The 20,263-nt window shown below is 37.4% G+C and overlaps 1 protein-coding gene across 5 annotated transcripts in view; it reads right to left on the bottom strand.

Moving 5' to 3' along the window:
- Nucleotides 1-3,304: 3,304 nt before the first annotated feature.
- The window catches only part of Akap11 (A-kinase anchoring protein 11), a 61,826-nt gene continuing 44,867 nt past the window's right edge, over nucleotides 3,305-20,263 (bottom strand). Inside the window, exons 8-12 of one of the 5 annotated variants that reach the window (XM_045144861.1) lie at nucleotides 20,014-20,169; nucleotides 16,580-16,666; nucleotides 15,815-15,861; nucleotides 12,447-12,607; nucleotides 3,305-7,076 (exon numbers count right to left, since the gene is read on the bottom strand). In XM_045144861.1, coding sequence (XP_045000796.1) covers nucleotides 6,936-7,076; nucleotides 12,447-12,607; nucleotides 15,815-15,861; nucleotides 16,580-16,666; nucleotides 20,014-20,169 — 592 coding nt within the window. In that variant the 3' untranslated portion in view covers nucleotides 3,305-6,935. The remainder of the gene's footprint in view (nucleotides 7,077-12,446; nucleotides 12,608-15,814; nucleotides 15,862-16,579; nucleotides 16,667-20,013; nucleotides 20,170-20,263) is intronic. The other 4 variants (XM_012950959.2, XM_045144864.1, XM_045144863.1 and 1 more) reach the window with 4 other exon arrangements.

Raw genomic sequence — 20,263 nt, 5'->3', positions numbered from 1 at the left:
CAGGCAAACGCCTTTAACTACCAAGCCATCTCTCCAGCCCCTTGTAAGACTAATCTTGGTTAGCCTACTTTCCCTCTCCTCTTCTTCCCCACACACACATTAAAAAAAAAAATCCATTTAGCAATTACTGTTTATTTTCTGCTCAGGAGCAATGAATTCACCAAGAATGATTTCAAAAATGTCCCTGTTTTTTTAAGAATTTCTAAAGAATTGAGGGCTGGAGAGATGGCTTAGCAGTTAAGTGTTTGCCTGTGAAGCCTAAGGACCCAGGTTCAAGGCTCGATTCCCCAGTACCCACGTTAGCCAGATGCACAAGGGGGCGCATGCCTCTGGAGTTCATTTGCAGTGGCTGGAAGCCCTGGTGTGCCCATTCTCTCTCTCTCTCTCTCTCTTCCTCCTCTCTGTCACTCTCAAATAATAAATAAAAATAAAAATAAATTTAAAAAAAGAATTTCTAAAGAATTGAAAGGATTTAGAATGTTGTTTGGGTTTAGTATCTCATCTGTTTTCAGTGACAAGCTGCATGTCAAAGACCTAACAAACAAGCAGGCATGGTGACAACGGCCAATAATCTCAACAAGTGAGAGGCTGAAGCAGAATCTCAAGTTCAGAGGCCAGCCTAGTTGACACCAGGAAAGGATAGCCTATAAAATAAGAAGAACAACAACAAAAACCTGTTTACAGACCCAACTGAACAGAAATGAGACAATGAAGTATGACCTATCAGAAGCAAACAGAATTTACTTTGGGGTAAGAGATAATCATTATTCAGCTCCTGTCAAGTTCTTGCCATGTAAAGAATCCAATCAGTGTTTCCAAGTGTTTGAGTTTTCAAGAAACTGAAATAATCCAGGCACTCGGGAGGCAAAGGTAGGAGGATTATCATGAGTTCGAGGCCACCCTGAGACTACATAGTGAGTTCTAGGCCAGCCTGGGCCAGAGTGAGAGCCTACCTCGAAAAAACCAAAAAAAAAAAAAAAAAAAAAAAAGAAACTGAAAAGAAAATATGAAATCTCCATAAGTATTAGTAGTTATTTTTACAAGATCTAACATCAGCAGGAAAATTCTGACTCCATTTTTAATCAATTCCTTCAAGAAATCCACTCATAGGTGTTTGTTTAAACAGAAGGAAGAGCTAAGCTGATGGCTTAATTAAATTATTAATCCCCACATGGAAATGTTTCCCTTGCACTCCAGTCCACATATCACCCTCCTAGACCTGGAGAATAAAAATAAAATGTGCAGTGATTGCAAGACTACAAAATGTAACATCTACTCTCCACTGTTCTGCATGATGCTGTAAAAAGCTCTGCAGATGGTTTGTCCATTTGACCTTTTCATGATGCCCAAGAGCACATAGTGCTCACTGGGAACAGGGCCTCTCCATTTCACACTTATAACAATCTGAGATAAGTCTTCCTCAAGCCTCTGTACTTCCTCAGTACTAACATCATCTCTAGGTACTCCAGTATCCCAATGTCCTTTCCCACATTTCTCACTCTATGGAGTCATCTATCTTTGGAATTATCCATGGAATCTCTCTTATGTTTTGTATTTGTTAACTGGTCTGTGACTGTGATACACTCACTAGAGCCTCCTCAATGTTTGCCATTATTCTTAGCATTCTGAAGAACTTATGGAAATGATTCCCTACTTTCTGGAACTAAAAAACTTAAGGCAATACACATACATGTCCAACTTCATAGGATGTGTTTGTTTGTTTTTTTCGAGGTAGAGTCTCACTCTATGCCAGGCTGACCTGGAATTCACTATGTAGTCTCAGGGTGGCCTTGAACTCTGTGATCCTCCTACCTCTGTCTCCTAAGTGCTGGGATTAAAGGCATGCGCCACCACAATAGGATGTACTGTAACAACAGCGAACCTCAGTATAGACTATAGACTTTGGATACTAATAGCATGTGAATATAGGTTTGTAAACTAACAAATGTCTTACTCTGTGGTGGGGTACTGACTGTAAAAGAGGCTGTAGGCATGAGACGGGGGACAGGAAATAAACAACTCTGGACTTCATACTCATTTTTTGAGCCTTAGAATTGCTCTAAAAATAAAATCAACTTGAAATTTAAATAAAAAGTCTAGTTAAAAAAAATAATTTAAAAATTGTTTACTTTGGGGGGGGGAGAAAGCACATCAGGGCCTGTTGTCATGAACTCTAAATGATATACCACTTTGTGCATTTGTGGTGCTTTGATTCACGTGCCCCCCATAAAGTTAGATGGTCTGAATGGCACATCCCCAGCTGATGGCAATTTGGAAATTAAAGCCTCTGGGAGAGTGTACTATTGCAGGGGGGGGGGGAGGCTTATGGGTGTTACAGTCAGCTTCCCCATACCAGTTTTGGTACACTCTCCTACTGACATTGTCCATCTTATATTGGCCAGGAGGTGCTGTCCACCCTCTGCTCATGCCATCGTTTTCCCCTGCCATCATGGAGCTTCCCCTTGAGTCTGTAAGCCAAAATAAACCTTTTTCCCACAAGCTGCTCTTGGTCCAGTGTTTTCTGCCAGCCATGTGAACCTGACTGCCGCACACAGGTGCTAGGGTATTGAACCGGAGCTGTCAGGTTTTGGAAACAAGTGATGAGCCATCTCTGCAGTCTCAATATACTTTTTGGAAAAAATTAAATTCCCTTAGTAATAAAAAAGTCAGGAGCTAACTTTGTAATTTCTTTTCTCATGTATCTGGTGTGAAAGGGAAACCATCTCCATATACTACCAAAGTAGTGCCTAAACCAGATCAGAATTCAAGAATCATGCTCTTGAAGGCAGTAGCATCCTATTTTACATTAAATACAAGACAAAGCAGCCACGCTTTTAGAACCCTTACATTAGCATTCACAGGTAGATAAGACTCCAACGCCTAGTTAAAAATATTTCTGGACTGGAGAGATGGCTTAGTGGTTAAGCGCTTGCCTATGAAGCCTAAGGACCCCAGTTGGAGGTTCAATTCCCCAGGACCCACGTTAGCCAGATACACAAGGGAGCGCACACATCTGGAGTTTGTTTGCAGTGGCTAGAGGTCCTGGCACACTCTCTCTCTCACTCTCTCTCTGCCTCTTCCTCTCTCTCTCTCTGTTGCTCTCAAATAAATAAATAAAAAGATAGTACATAATAAAAATATGTACTATTTCTAAAAATAGTTCCAATTTCTCTTATTCTCAAAACCTATGACGTAAGCATTTACAATCCTTTCATTTCTTCTAACATTGCAGTCTTATATGCCTTTGTTTTAGTTCAACACAGAATAGTTAATAAACAGGACACTACAGAATGAACACCAAGGCTCAGCATTTCTTAGGTTTATTGAAGAATTTTTAGTTCAGAGAGGAAAGATCACAGGCTTAAACAAATATAAGAGAAAAAAACAAATAACTGCAACTTATTACAAAATTAATTTCTGAAACATTTTTGAGCCACTGCTAAAACAAAATTTTAGTGCATCCTGAAGTTTATTATTTCAGAAAGTGAACATTAAATTACTGAAGAACAAAACAAAATAGAACTTACTATTATACAGTAAAAGATCGTAATGTACTAGCTAACTGAGCACACCGAATAAATGGTATAATTATTTAAAACTGCTTTTGCTATGTATCTGGTAATTAAACAAGAATGCAGATTACTTTCAACACTGCACAAGTAACCAAAAGTAGCAAAACCAGCAATATTAAATAGCATTCAAACATTACAACAAAACAAAACAAGAACTTCTAGAAGTACAACTCTAACTCACTGAAAGGAATGTATGTGGATTGGTAAAAAAATAAATATAAAGTGGCAGGAGTAACAACATAGTATCTGCATCTTCCGAGCAGGAACACAGTAAACAAAGAAATTAAATGTCTGCAGGGTTTGTGCTGAAAATGAGAGAGAAAAATGCATATCACTTTAAGTTACAACTTCTCTAATTCCCACAAACACTCTGATTCTCTCATGCTGGTGGCAGATAAGCAAGCTCTTAAATGGAAAGATTTTCCTTAGGCCCGGTGTGGGGATGCAACATTTTAAAACTGTAAATGATATGCATGGTGGTAAACTGGTATTCTGGAACTTTTAAAATCTGAACTCTGAGGATGATGACAATGAAACCTTGCTTTCGGGGAATGTGCACTAAGGCCAAGTGATAATACTTCACTTTCTGCACTGTGCACTTAATACAGGAAACCCTATCAGCAACATAAACCCTTAGGTAAGCAGAATTAAAGAATTAAAAATGAACTAATTCACATCAACAACATTAAAGGGTATAAACATTTTTTAAAGTATAAAGATATCACATATGAGTAAACACTCAAAGGGTTTATACAATCCATTAAGTCATACAAAGCGCCATTCACTTTCTATTGGCATTTTCTTCTGTAATTCATAAAGGAAACATTGCTTTTGAATGAATCAGGAAATACTTTCAAAGTCAGTAATAATTTCTTAAAAAAAAAAAAGAAAAACAAAAAACATTTAAACCTAGCTTAGGGAAAGATCAACGTGAAAGAACTGCCACATTTCGGGCTGCAATAGTTCTGGAGCCCCTTATCAGAGAGCCTCTTTCACATTCTTCCTGCAGATCACAAAATGGTTTTAAATTGGCAGAGAATTCACCTCATAGCACATCACAAATTTAACAGCTCTGAGAAAGACATATTGCATCAGGAGTGAAGTATACAGGATAGCAGTTCTACAATGTTACAATATAAATATGTCAAGCAGATTTATAATAAGAGAGCTGTCCTCAACAGGTGCTCTGGAGACTGGACAGACAGAAAGATCTAGAATGCCTTTGGAAAATCACAAAATGCTTTAAAGAAAGTTAAGTTTAGACTGTACTTAAAAAGGATATTTTAGACTCAAATATTTTCTTTCTTTAGTAGAAAAGTTATTCATACTTCTTTTCATATTTGCCAATATTTATTTTTCCCTATGGTCCTGCACTGAACTGATGCAAGTGTGGGGTCCTCTTATAATTGTTACCATGCCTGTTAGTACATGACAGCTGTTTTGTCATTAGGCAGCAGTTCAATAAAAGACTGAGTCCAGCTTTACTCCAGCAAAAATCAAAGAAAATTAAAACCATCTTATCTTAAAATCATCATACCATTAATAAAAATAAACAAAAGCATTTTAAACAGTTTATAAAATCAATATATTGTCACTCTCAAAGAAATTCATAACTCAGTTTTGCTATTACTCTAATCCATACATATACCAAATTCCTAAATGCAATCTGGCTGTTACTTGTAAAAATGTAACCTAAACTTTTGATCAATTATTGTATCTTACAATTTCAGCAGAGGAAATATTCATGGGCCTAATGTTTAGAACCTAGTCCAATGTGGCCACATCTCAAGTTCTGAAAAGCAATAAGCAAAAACAATTCTGATCATTCATTTCTTGCATCTTTCCAAAAACTTTATGCCCAAGGCCAGCCCTATGACTCTATCTTAAATAGAGAAAAACTAAACCTCAACAGTGTAACCTCAAAATATTTAATTAGCTTTTGGCATTCTTCTAAAAGCAGATTTTATAAAACACATATATCTACCATAGTTACTCACTGAAATTGATGAAAGTGCCTGGAAAGACACTACTCCCTGGCAGGTACTATGTTTATATTGTCTACATTTTCTATAGCTTTTATAAGTCAGTGTTTGGGGGAAAGAAAATGTAATGGAGCAAAATAAAAGGCTCAATAAAAAAGTGATTATGGTAGACCACAAAATCCATTAGCAGAAGGACCAAAATCTCACACATACCCACACATACAAAACCAAGAGCTGGTCCTCTTCACATGTCAACTTGCAGTTTCTAAAGACAGGTAGAAAAGGCAGACCAGGAAGACAATGTGAGAGAACTTTAAAAAATAGCACAGCCATCTTTTACTGGGGGTAGGGGTAAATCCCAATTTTTCTAGAAAAAAAAAATTATTATTGGTAATGTGGAGAAGCTTTTCAAAACTCAAGTAACTAAAATCATTATTTGGCACCACTGAGTTCATTTCCATATTAATTCTTAACATTTCAATGTGTTTTGCAACCTGAATTTTTATTTGTAAGACTAAGTCAAAAAGACCAAAATTCTTGCTGTACAATCTTTATAGATGTTTTAATTTAAAGCACCTTTTAAAGTGTTAGTAGTGGGTTTCTAACTAAGCGAACAGCTCAAAGTAGGAACAAACTAGTGGGAAGGTTAAAGTGCTCGCTCGCTCTCGCTCTCGCTCTTGCTCTCTCTCTCTCTCTCTCTCCTCTCCGTCTCGGTCTTTCTCGTCCTCTCATTTTCATTCCAGAATAACTGGCAGTATTAGCAAATAATTTCACTTGATGGAAGGCTGGGGAAATTCAATTATGATATTTACAGAAACCTAACTCATGTCATTGTTAAGAAATCAATAGTTTGGGGGATCAAAAAGTACCAGTATCTGAAATGTGGAAATAAAACTGGTTTTTTAAAAACAGGACAAAAGATTACAAATATAGTAAGAACAAACAAAAAAATTAGTCTCAACTTAATTTTTTGATGTCAGGTGAGTTTTCGATGTCATTTGTTTACAGAGGAACAAAACTGTAGCTATATCACTGGGACCTCTCACCAGCCACCTCAGTGTAGTTTCTAGCAGTTCCTACTACTTGCATCCAAAAAGAATGCCACCAAGCAATGACCCTTTTCCTTCACAGACATATTCTTAGGGTTGTAACACTACACATGTATATATAAGAAGTGGTGAAAAGAATATTTTTAACAAAGATTACAAAAGTATGAACTATATACACTTTGACAACAGAAAGTACTTATAAAGCTATATTTACTTTCCTCCCAATTCAATTAAAATGTTAGTATTCAACATATGAATTTTATCCTAAACATATTCATCTTTTTCTTCTCCTCCTAAAGCAAATAGTAAAATATACTCATTTGGAGTTTGTTCTATGCATTTTCCAAAAGCCAATCAAACAACGACTTGCATCTTTCTTCACTGGCAGTTATTTCCACCACTTCATAGTATTTAAGCACGGCCTGTAAAAGGTCTCCCACTTTCCATCCTTTTTCTTGTAATCGTTTTGAAAGCTAAGAAAGAAAGACATGGTATACGTTAGCAAAAGCAATTTGTTTGTATTTTCATCATCAGACAAAACTGAGAATCCTGCTGTTTACAACTAAATATCCTTTCCCAGTTACAACAAGAATTCCCCTCAACTACCACCATTTTACCCAAGTTAAACACATTCCCTTCCTGCCCCTTATAAACAGGTCTTCCACAGAATGACACTTTGGGATTGCTGGACAGAGAACACAAACCGTGGCCAGATGACAGCCTGTGTGGGAGTATAGTCTTAAATTTCTACAGGAAATTCTTAACCTAACTAAATTCATCTGCCACACCCTCAATTAGGAACATAAAATAATAAACACAATGTCAAGCTTAATAAAAGGATGTAGATTTGCCTTCCACAACATACAGTGTGCTCTTCCCCTGGAATACACACTCTAGCCTTAACGGAAACATGGCTTGCTAAGTTAAGAAGTATAATGTTTTAGGCTGGAGAGATGGCTTAGTGATTAAGGAGCTTGCTTGCAAAGCCTAAGGACCCAGGTTCAATTCTCCAGGTCCCACATAAGCCAGATGCACAAGGTGGTGCATGTGTCAATATATAGAGTTGTAGTGGCTAGAGGTTCTGGTGCACCATTTTTTTCTCTCTCTCTTCCTCCCCCCCTCCCCCCCGGTCTCAAATAAAAATAAATTTAAAACAAAGAAATGTAATGTTTCAATAAAAATCAAGCAAAAAAGTAAATAAAGGAAAGTTTAAATAAACTCTACTGTGGCCAATCAGAATGTGACTTCATTCACTTTGTCTATTTTGCTCTGGTAAAGTTCTAAAGTTTTTATTTTTTATTTTTTTTTAAAGTTCTAAAGTTTTGAAAAACCTGTAAGTTAAATTATGAAAAACTACTTTTTAAAATATATTTTATTTTATTTATTTACTTGAGAGAGAGAGAGAGAGAGAGAGAGAGAGAAGGGGCACACCAGGGCCTCCAGCCACTGCAAACAAACTCTAGACATATGCACCACCATGTGCATCTGGCTTACATGGGGTTCTGGGAATCAAACCCGAGTCCTTAGACTTTCAGAAAAGTGCCTTAATCATTAAGCCATCTCTCCAGCCCCCAAGCCTTTTTTTTGTTACAAATATACTTAACTTTACATACAAGACTTTTTAATGTTGTCCCTGAGTTTAATGCAACCATCATCACAATCAGTATTAGTACACTTTCTGCCATCAAAGAGAAAGCCCGATGCACTGGAATAACTCCCCATTCTCCCCGCTGATGTTCTCGGACATTGGCAGATTTTGAACATTTCATGTAAGCAGAATCATAAGATCTGGGTGAGGGCTTCTGCAGCCACCTTCTGATTTTGTGTTTTAAGATTCCCAAGGTGTAGCACCTTTTAAGTACTTCACGACTAACTTTCTATTGACTAATAAAGTACCACTATCCATTCAACACATTCAACACCTAATGGACGTCTGGGGCATACCCACTTTCTTTCTTCTCCTTCCTTTCCCATGTCCTACCCTTTGTGTGTGGGGGGGTGGAGGGAGGGAGGCAAACAATCGTGGTATATAGCCTAGCTGGCCTGGAATTTCCTATGTCAATCAGGTTGGCCTCCAACCTGCAGTGATCCTCCTGCCTCTGCCTACCAAGTGCTGAGATTATAGGCTTGTATCCCATGCCAGCACATTCACATTTCTTACCTACTAACATAATGTTGCCATGAATATTTGTACACAAGTTTTAGTGTAGACATAAGTTTTCATTACTCTTGAGTATAAACACAGGAGGGGAAACATGGAGTTACATAATAATACTATATTTAACTTTCTAAAGACCTGTAAGATTGTTTTCTAGACTACATGAAGGATCTAATTGCTCCACATTCTTACCAACAGATTTTATTATCCACTTCATTATAGTTATCCTGGTGGGTATGAAGTTCACAGTGGTTTAGATTTGCAGCTTTCTAATGACTAATAAAATGGAACATCTTTGCATGTATTTATTTTCCAAAGAAGACATGTAGTAATGATTCAGATTCTTTGCCCATCTTTAAATTGTATTATGTGCCTTTTTACATCGTAGAAGGTTCTTTATATATGCTAGTTATAAGAACTTGATCAGATATACAGTTTGCAAGTATTTTCTCCCATGGTGTAGAATGTCTTTTCATTTTGTTGATAGTGTGATTTGAAGGACAAAGTTTTTAATCTGGGGGACTGGAGAAGTTGCAAGATGGCTTATTGGGTTAATGTGGCCAGTCAGATTCTCAATGCTGGGAAAAAGCACCTGACCAAGAGCAGTTTGTGGGAAGAAAAGATATATTTTGGCTTTATAGACTCGAGGAGGAGCTCCATGATGGCAGGAGAAAATGACGGCATAAGCAGAGAGTAGACATCACCTCCTGGCCAAGAGCCGATGGACAACAGCAGTAGAAGATGGGCTAAACATTGGCAATGGGAAGCCGGCTATACTTACTACCATAAGTCTACTGCCAACAATACATCAACTCTAGGAGGATCCAATTCCAAATTGCCACCAGCTGGGAACCTAGCATTCAGAACACATAACTTTACGGGGGACACCTGAATCCAGCTATCACAGTCAGAATGCTAGCTGTTCAAGCACAAAGACCTCAGTTCAAGCCCCAGCACCTACATGCAAAGTCAGGCATGTTCAGCATGCCTGTAACTGCAGTACTGAGTTGGGCAGAAACAGAATTGCTCAGGCATGCTGGTTAGTCAGTGTAACTGAAAAGTGACAAGCTCCAAGTTTAGAAAGAGACTCTCAGGCAAATAAGGCAGAAATGCAATAGAGAAGGACACCCATGTCCTTCTTTAGCTTCCAAATGCAGGGGCATGGGCCATACACATCAGCACACATATGTGCATACAACACATGCACCAAAAAAAAAAAAAAATTTTGAATTTTGATCTATTTTATCCTTTTTCACTTGTACATTTTATATTTTCTTTTTTTGAACAATTATATCACATCTCCATTTTTTTTTTTTTTTTTTTTGGTTTTTTGTTTCAAGGTCTCAACTCTAGCTCAGGCTCACCTAGAACTCATTATGTAGTCTCAGAATGGCCTTGAACTCATGTCAATTCTCCTACCTCTGCCTCGCAAGTGCTGGGTTTAAAGGTATGCACCACCACACCCAGATTTCACTTTTTTTAAGTAATTATTTTATTTGCAAGGAGAAAGTGTGTGTTCACCAGGGCCTCCTGCTACTGTAAACAAACTCCAGATGCATATGCCATTTTGTACATCCACCTTTACATGGAAACTAGGGAATTAAACCCAGGCCATCAGGTTTTATAAGCAATCACCTTTAACCCACCTTTAAGCCATCTCTCCAGCCTTCTCATCTCTATTCATGCTCATGGTAATATGCTTGTTTATTCTATTTATTAGTGAAAATGTCAGAGTAGTATAATTGAGAAAGGCAAAAACTAAAGATTGCAATTATCCTTATTATTCCCCCAAATAATCTGTACTTGCCTCTTTAACTGTTTTATAGCTTTCCAGTAGCCCTGTGGAGTTCTAACCAGGCATGGTCAACGAGTCATTATTTTGAATCAGACATATGGTTAAAATAAGCCATAGACGTAATATGACATTATCATCCATATTTAAGCATTGCACTTAATCACCAGGCAAAGAGATCCTTGGCGAGGTTATATGGTGAAAAGATCCCTTTACCCATTACAATTTCTCAGCTCCAACTAAGGCTCTCTTCAGGCCTCAGTGTATCTAAGATTAAATGGCTCTTAAAAGGGTTTGTCTCCCTGGAGTCAGTTATAACAATACCCCCTTCCTGAGCATCCCTTCTACAGCAGTAGAAGATGGGCCAAACATTGGCAATGGGAAGCCGGCTATACTTACTACCATAAGTCTACTGCCAACAATACATCAACTCTAGGAGGATCCAATTCCAAATTGCCACCAGCTGGGAACCTAGCGTTCAGAACACATAGACTATTTTCTCCTTCAAATAGCACCTTTAAACTGAAAAAGTCCATTCTAAGTAAAAGTAAACATCAAAATTGTATTGTTTCATATTTTTATAAATTTTGAACTTTATAATAGAAACTGGAGTGTTCCTTTTGTTTTAATTGATCAAATACTCAATGTTTTTGTAATTTAATATAAAAAGTTTTATATATAACAGGATATATACTCTTTTATCCCCTTGCCCCAGCTCCTGTTACCCAGGGGGGCCTTCCTCAGTGGGTTATGGTATTCAGTGTGGAGTCATGAGGGCCTCAGTCAGTCCCTGTGGGGTAGCAGGGGACCATGGCTCAGGCTATTCCTACCTACTGTGTGGCTCTTACAATCTTTCCATCTCCTCTTCCACAATATACCCTGGGAGCCATGGCATGCCTTTTGGCAATCTGATTTAGTGTTGAGTTCTTGGTAGCCTCTAGATTTCTGCTTTTGTATATATATATATATATATTTGAGAGATAAGGAGGGAGGGAGGGGAGAGGGGAGAGAGAATGAGAATGGGTGCACCAGGGCCTCCAGCCATTGCAAACAAACTCCAGACACCATGTGCCCCCTTGTGCATCTGGCTAACGTGTCCTGGGGAATTAAATCTGGATCCTTTGGCTTTGCAGGCAAACAGTTTAACTGTCAAGCCATCTCTCCAGCTCCTGATTTGATAGGTTTTCATTGATCACTGTGTCTATCACTTGCCCTGGATCTGGTCATGAGGCTAGTATTAAAAGCAGTATTCATGTCACCATGTCCTCTAAAACGTGCTTGTTATTCACAAAGTTTCAGTAAGAAAAACTATAGGGAAAACATCCTTCTAACTCTAAACTGAAAATCTTGACTAACAAGGTACTTGGTACATGGTAAAGCTTAGCAAAAATAACTTTAACTTAAACTTTCATTGCCTTTTAATTATGCCAGTGTCTCATATGCCTAAAGCTGGATTATCAGAGAAACAGTCTTATGAAGTACAACTATGAGTCAACAAAATACAGAGGGTTACATAATCTTTTCAACAGACTTCATAAAATGCTTGTTAATGGCATCTAACTTTGAGGACTATATAAGCCAAGACTAATTATTTTGTTTGTTCAGTATGATAATTAACCCTCACAAGCCCTGTAATTCTATGTGCATCCATTCCCACAGTGTAACTAAGGAAACTGAAACTCAGACTGGTTAACTTGCCCAAAGTCACACTCCTGGAACATGGCAGAGCTAACATCTGAACCTTAATAGGCTACAAAGCCTAAGCATTAACCATGCTATAATCAGTAGACATGTTATTAGACAAGCAATATGACAAGATACATATTGTTAAATTTTGTTTCCTCACAATCACTTAAGAAGGTAGGTATTTCTCAGTACATATACTATACTTACTAGTATAAATTCCTTCTTTGCAGTATCATGAAAATAAAGTTTTACAACTTCAGCCTCCGAGGCAACAAGCCACTGAAGAATAATCCTTAGCTGGGGGTCTACCGTGCATGGCTCTATGTCAACATTCATAATTAGCAGAGTCTTTCCATCTTGCTCCAACCCTATTATTTAAATTTAAACAATATGAAGTGGAAATCATCAATTCAACTCTTGACATTCTGGGTTCCAAGTACATACAAATATTTTCCATTAATATTCCAATGAATGTTTTTCTTAGCTATACGTAGTATCAGCTGAAACAGTTTTTTGGGTGTGATGGCACACATCTTTAATCCCAGCCCTCATGAGACAAGGGAGTTTCAGGTCAAGCCTGAGCTAGAGTGAGACCACCAACAAACAAAATAAAACAAAACCCCAAACAAACAAAAATTCTTTGAAAGAACAAAATATAGTAGAAACAAAGAAATAATTGATTATATATTGATAGCACAAATATAATATACTATTGACTTCAAGTACAACAAAAACCCTCATTTGTATCAAATTAAGTCTCAGAGGTAAAAGGTAAGAAAATAAAAATGTAAAGCTATTGTTACAATAAAAATAATAATGAAACACAAATAAGAACCTCAAATAAAGAATAGCAGACAACACTTGAACAGCACATGCCCCCTACATCCTGCATAAGTTCACTATGCACACAAGCTTCTTTAACCCTCAGAAGTACCACACGAGGTAGGAAGTGGTATCTGTGTCTTACAGGTGACACTTTTCAGGCTGAGAGACCCACCAGCATATGAACAGGCAGTCTATCTCTGGGCTCTTAAATCACTTGCTTCTTTAGGCAAAATAAGGGTGGAGGAAAATGTCATTTGCAACCAGTTATGCCCCAAAAGCAAGGTTGGGAATTTTTTATTTTTATTTTTTGAGAGAGTGTAAGAGAACTAACAGGGCCTCAACCACTGCTATCGAACTCCAGACATATGCACCACCTTGTGCATCTGACTTATATGGGTCCTGGGGAAATCACACCTAGGTCCTTTGGCTTCACAGGCAAGCACCTTAACCACTAAGCCATCTCTCCAGTCCCCATGTGATATTTTAATAGAGGTACACATTTTGTAATGTTGAATTGGGGTTAAACATCACTATTTCCTCAGACTTTATCAATGTCTTTTAATGAAACTATCCAACTCCTTTCTTCTTGGATATGACCATAATTTATAGTCATCCTACTGTGCACCAGAAGTTCCTACTACTAAGTAAAACTTGGTACCCATTGATCAATGTCTTTATATCCATCTCCCAAATCTGTAGTAACCACCAACCTACTCTTAACTTCTAGGAGATCAGCTTTTATATTTTCAATATGTGAGTGAGACCATGTGGTATTTGTTTTTCTGTGCCTGGCTTATCTCACCATCATGAACTCCAGTTCCGTAAGTTGATGAAAATGACAAGATCTTATCATTTTGTTTCTGGGCATGTGTGTGTGCATGTGTAATAAGCATGTGTGTATGCATATTTTTATGTGTGTTAGTACAAGTGTGTATGCATGCCTGTGGACATTAAAGGTTGACATTAGTGTAGAGAGCTGTTGGGGAAGACACCATTTACTGAAGCACAGTGTCTCACTTGAACACAACGCTACCTGAATCAGCTAGTCTAGTTATCCAACTTGAAGATCACCTGTCTCTGCCTCCTAAGCACGTGGTTTTCAGGCAGACGGCCGGACTCACCTGACAATTATATAATATGGGTGCTGGAAATGCAAACTCTGGTGCTTGTGTTCCTGTAGCAACTACTTATCCACCGAACCATTTCCCCAGCCGTGATTTTGTCTTTTTATATCTAAATATTGTTCCACTGTATGTATGTACCCATTTATCAGTGGATGGACACTAAGACTATTTTCATTTCACGGCTACTGTGTGTTGTACAGCAATGAACAAGTAGCCCCTGATTTTTAATATAAAAAATTTTGTCCACACAACACTCTACAAATAAACATCATCTTTTTTCTTTCCTTATTGCAAACAAGTTTCAATGGGGAGGTCACTGGCACCAGGGCAGAATCTAATACTGTTGTTTGGCTAAGTGGACATGTTATCAAACTGCCTTCTAAACATTTATGCCTATGTCCATACACTGTTGCTGCTCTCAACCTGTTGGAGCTTTTATGCAGTGGGTAGCAGTTCATGCAGAGATACATAACTAGTCAAAGTGCTAAGAATAACTGACTATTGAGTGCTTAGCTATAAATGAGACACATATGTCTCCCCCTTCAGGCTCAGAGAACACTGCAGAAAAGGGAGAAACAATGTGGAGCTGCAGGATGGGGAGTGCTATGAAATGCTGTCTTCTACATGGCACATAGCCACTGTACTCATGAATTCAGTTGTGGTTACCTGCACAAGAGTTATTATTAACACATCAACATTCGTCATGGACAGAAAAAGGCTCATGAGGCCTCAACCCTCCCTGAGAAGCTACTGACAATTAATGATTTGTCAGGGTAGAGGAGGTCATTTCTTCAGTGGCATAGCCACTGGAAAGTTGTAAATGCTACAGTAAATAACACCCACCCATGCTCAGGCAAACAATCCAGTTAAGCTCAGTGGTTCACACATACAAACATGAAAGTGGTGGTGGGAGGACTAGCTGGAAACAAGGGTTTAGTGGGAGTGAGAAGCTACTGACAATGATTTGTCAGGGTAATGACTTCCCAGAATAAGCCCTCTGCCATACCTTCCCTGCCTGATATAATGAGCAAAAGTAAATTCTTCTCTTTGGTCAGGTATTCTTCACAGACACAAGAAAAGTAACCAATACAGGAGTAATATGCTGTGACTGTAAACTTTTAGACTCTGTTTAAAAAATTATACACAGATTATCTTAAATTTCTTCCTAAAAAACTGAACTTTTGTCTAATTTTTTTTTAAAGACAGGGTCTCATGTAGCTCTAGTGGGCCTTGAAGTTGCTACAGTCAATGCTGGCCTTGAGCTCCTGATCCTCATGCCTCTACCTCCTAAATGGTAGAAATTAAGGCATATATGACCAAATCTAGTTAATTTACTAGTGCGGTAATCAAATATTACAAGCTATTCAACAAAGGACCTAATGCTAGACAAAGAAACCTAGTTCAATACCCTGTTTTCAAGGACTGGGGCTGTAGCACAGTGGTTCAGCACTTGTATACCAGGAGCAAGGCCCTGGAATCTAATACCACCACCAAAAAGAAAAAAGTCCCTGATTTATAATGTTTTGTATAAACAGCCTAGGACCTGTCTAATGAACAGGCACAAATGCAAACTCACACAAATCTTCTCCAGCACCTTACACAAACACAAAGGCTCAGGTCACTTACCCTCTATGTCGTCCTCATGCTCTTCATCTTTACCATCTGGTCCATCACTGAAGTAAAAAGCAGAGATTTATTTTTTAAGAGCTTAATTAGTAATGAATCTTAGAAAAATAGTAAGGGATGTGATGTTACAGCATGACATACAACATTTAGAAAGGGGACAAATGACAAGAGAAAGGAAGCTTTGCTTCTCACATCATTTCATGTTAAAATCTGAACTGTACAGTGATCAAAAACCAAGAAGTCCTACCTTATCGTGACGTTTAGAGCCAACTAATACCTTAAAATTTTAATTTAAAAAAGGCTTAAATAATCTAACTTGATTTTAAATAATATACCATTTGGATATCAAAGGATATAATAAAAATGAGGCATCAATGCTTCTACAAATGCCATTAATATATTTTAATACAGAAAATAATTTTCCTACACTCTTATTAGATAGATATGAAACAAAACTTATAAAAACAAAACAACAGAAATCCTGTAGGAAGCAAGCTCTTTTTAATGAAGTAATTGATAGAATGAAACACAGCAAGCATAGCAACCCATGCACCACAGTTACACATTCTGCAAGTAGAGGTCAGACTTATTTCAGCATAGTTGAATTGTTCATTAGATGTAAATGTATCAAGCAGAATCAGTCAAAATACAAGAGAAAAGCAGGTTGATATATATTGGCACTGTGATCGCATTCTTTTAAGATGATGATGTCATGCATTAGTGGTGAAAGACTCATCAGTTCTTAAGGTTCTAGACTGGACCAACCTGTCTGATGTTGGAAAGGATAAATTGTCCTCATACAAATCTCCTTCTAAACCCAGACTGCTCCAGCTACTGCTGTTACCATTACTGCTGGATGAAGAAAAGAACAGAGCTGAACTAGAAAATGAATAGTAAAGACCACCCTTGTTTTCCTTGGCCCAGCTTCTCTCCTTGGTAACTGTGCATATTCTGGAGCTGCCATGTCCACAGAGGGGATGAGAGATTAACACTGCTGTCCTAACAGCTACGTGACAAGGCTGGAGACTAGAAAGCCATTTCTTTGTCCTCAAAACATCATTCTAATTATCCTAAATTTACATTTGTTTTGCAGATTAAGAAACAGACTCTCAGGCTAGCAGATGACTACATGATCAAATTAGATAGCAAATCTTAGCATATAGCTAGTAAAATAGCAACTTTTCAGCTTGGATCAAGTTTTAAAAAAATCTGGGGCTGGAGAGATGGCTTAGTGATTAACGCATTTGCCTGCAAAGCCAAAGGACTCAGGTTCTACTCCTCAGGACCCACATAAACCAGATGCCCAAGGTGGTGCATGTGTCGGGAGTTCCGCAGCGGTGGCTGAAGGCCTTGGCACGCCCATTTTCTCACTCTCTCTGTCTCTGCCTTTTTCTCAAATGAGTATATAAAAAATTTTAAAATATTGAAAAAAAGAAAAACATAAGATATGTTTTCTCAGATTTTTTTAATAAGGTTTGAATGAGAAGAATCATGGGGATGGAATGGATGCAACAAAGCATGGTCTCAAACAGACCTTATTTTAAAACACTCATTATGTCAATATGCCAATTGCTTTTATTTCTGAGATAATATGTAATCCAGCAGGTGGCAAACAGCATAATCTTCTATACAATAAAGCTAAAATAAGCAAGGTTTCATTAGCAGTACATTTGTCTGGTTGGCCAGTCACCAGTACCACACATGATTATAACTTCTTCCATTACCTATCCAAAAAAGGGAGCATCTATATTCTACAACTGTAGCAAAGCATTTAAAAAAAAAAAGCAACCATGTTCACAACAAAATTAAAATTTCAGATTAAGACCCTAAGCATGCAACTAAAAAAATAACCTAATCAGTCCTAATTATTACAATAATTAGTAGGGTTGGGGATTTAGCTCAGTGGAAGAGTGCTTGCTTTGAGCACCAGGCCCTGGGCTCAGTCTTCAGCTCCAAGAAAAAAAAAATTAGTAAGCACATTAGTTTGCAGTGATAAGCAGCTGTATTTTTCAATATCAGCCCAGCTAATCATAAAAGTTAACATTTATACAAACCAAATTTTGGTTTTAAAAATTTAACATAAAATCATTTCATGTTCACCTTAATGTTGACAAGGTTACCAAAAATGATAACTAAAGTTCTAAGTAGTTTCAAAGCAAACTCAAATAATTTACTTATCATATTCACTTTAATACAACCAACTTTTTATTAGTCACAAGGCATTAGAGAACAAAAGCAAAAATGAACAGTCTTTTCAACCTATTCAAACTACAACTCCATTATAAAACAACCCTGGATTTATTCATGTAGTTTGCAATTAGACAAACTAAAAGTGATAAAATACTGAAACACATAATGGATAGGTAACTATAAGCCAAAGAAGGAGAAAAATTAGCACTCTCAAACACTATTTACATTTATTAATGGAATGATTATCTAAATGACAAATCATAAAATTAAATTCTCACCACTATCCTATTAACAATTCTTCTATTTAATAACAAAAACTCATCACCTACTATATGAAAAGAAGTCCCATCTAAACAAAAGACAAAAATTCAAAATCCTTGTAACCTCATCTCCCCCCTTTCAAAATGAGTCAGAGGTGAGGTCATAAATACAGTGCTACTTCTATCTAGGGTGGCCATGTAACTTTTTACCTAACGAGCACAATTCGAAAATAAAAGAAGCTACCATTAGCAACTGCAGCAGCAAAGAAGTGTACTGAAGGATACATTCACTCTACATTATTTCAATATAAAAAGAATCCCTCATTTCTTTTACTAAATAGACATCCTACTCCATTCTTGAAACATTAGCCTGCTCCCACCATCTTCCTTGATGTCTCTTCATAGTTGATATTTCTAAAACAGGTATGCTTAAACTCACAAAGCAGGGGTACTCAAGACTGAGATTCTTCATGGTGGCTGTCAGTCATATACTACTTACATCCTGAAATAATTGTCAAGCATTGTCCAAGCCTAGCCTCCTCTCATACTTTTTCTGTGTGTGCATATTATCCATGTGTTTTTTACTGACAACTCAATCTAGAACCTTGTACATGCTTTACAAGTGCTTCACTACTACCCCCAACTGTTTGCTTTTTGAGATGGGGTCTTGCCCAGACTAGCCTTAAACTCAATCCTTCTGCTTCAGCCTCCAGAACAGTTAAGCATTATAAGCATGCACCACCACACCCTGTTTCTAACACATAACTCCTCCAACAACCTTCTTCCCTCCTCCTCCTGATGAGCAATTTCCAAGGGCTTGGATCAATGGAAACCTCACAGGGTCCTTTCCATACATACCTCTAATGGAAGGATGCTGAGAAGCCCCCTTCTTCCCTAGTTTTGGCTATAGATGGTTATTTACTAATTTCAATCACCAGATCATGTGGATTTTATGGGAATTTATAGGCTAGTTGAGAATGCCTTTAGGCAGAGGTAAGGATATGAGACAGTTATATCACAACAAAATATATTTTAAAAAACTAGAAAAGATACATATGAAAGTAAATATCTTAAGGTATAGAGAACCCAATCTTTATAATGGGCTCAACTTATATATTTTTAATCTTTTAAGAACTTACTAAATGTTCCATGTCTTTTTTTTGTTCTAACAACAGGATAAATATGAACCCTTTCTCTCCCCTGCACACTATCTTAATATCCAGAAAACAATAGGGTTATTTTGATACCTTTTACTGATAACCAACTATCCTTTTTATTATACTCTAATGAAAAAGTATCCTCTTTAAAGTGAAAAATTAGTTGTACTCCAGAAATATCCAGGAAAAGCTTAAAAGATCAATCAAATGTCTACAATATTTTTTCAACTCAACTATTAGACTCAACCAAAGAACATTAGCTCTGCTACCTACTGATTTTAGTATGTATGATAACCTACTTCAAGGAGAGGCATGGTGGCACAAGCCTATAATTCCAGCTCTTGAGAAGTTGAGGGAACTCAACTTCAAGGCTAGACTGGCCTAGAGAACAAGTCTGAGGCCAACCTGGACTACACAGACAGACTGACTTTCCGAAAAGAGAAACTTTAAAATAAAAGAAACATTCCAAATAATAAATTACATTTTGAAAGTATTGGTAGCTAGTGAAATAATACTTAAGTGTCAATTCACAGCTAACTTCTGAGTACTGAAAACCTAAATTACACAATTATATACAAAAATTTAATTTTACCTTTCACTTAGATGATGAAAACTGCTGCTTTCATCTTGTTGGTCATCTTCAAAGCTTAAGTTGGACCAGCTACCAGTGCTGTCCTCACCAACACTGAGGTTCATCTGCTGGCTACCGAATGATTCAGTTGACTGAAAATCTTCTATTTCTTTTGAGCTAAGAAAAGAACAAATAATAATAAATCATAGAGAAATATCACAGATTCTGTTTTACCAGGTCACTGAGATAAGAAATGATAGTAACACCAAAG

Source organism: Jaculus jaculus, chromosome 3 (genome assembly GCF_020740685.1).
Source record: "Jaculus jaculus isolate mJacJac1 chromosome 3, mJacJac1.mat.Y.cur, whole genome shotgun sequence".
In the NCBI taxonomy this organism is placed as follows: Eukaryota; Metazoa; Chordata; class Mammalia; order Rodentia; family Dipodidae; genus Jaculus; species Jaculus jaculus.
This window is presented reverse-complemented; position numbering and strand designations above follow the sequence as displayed.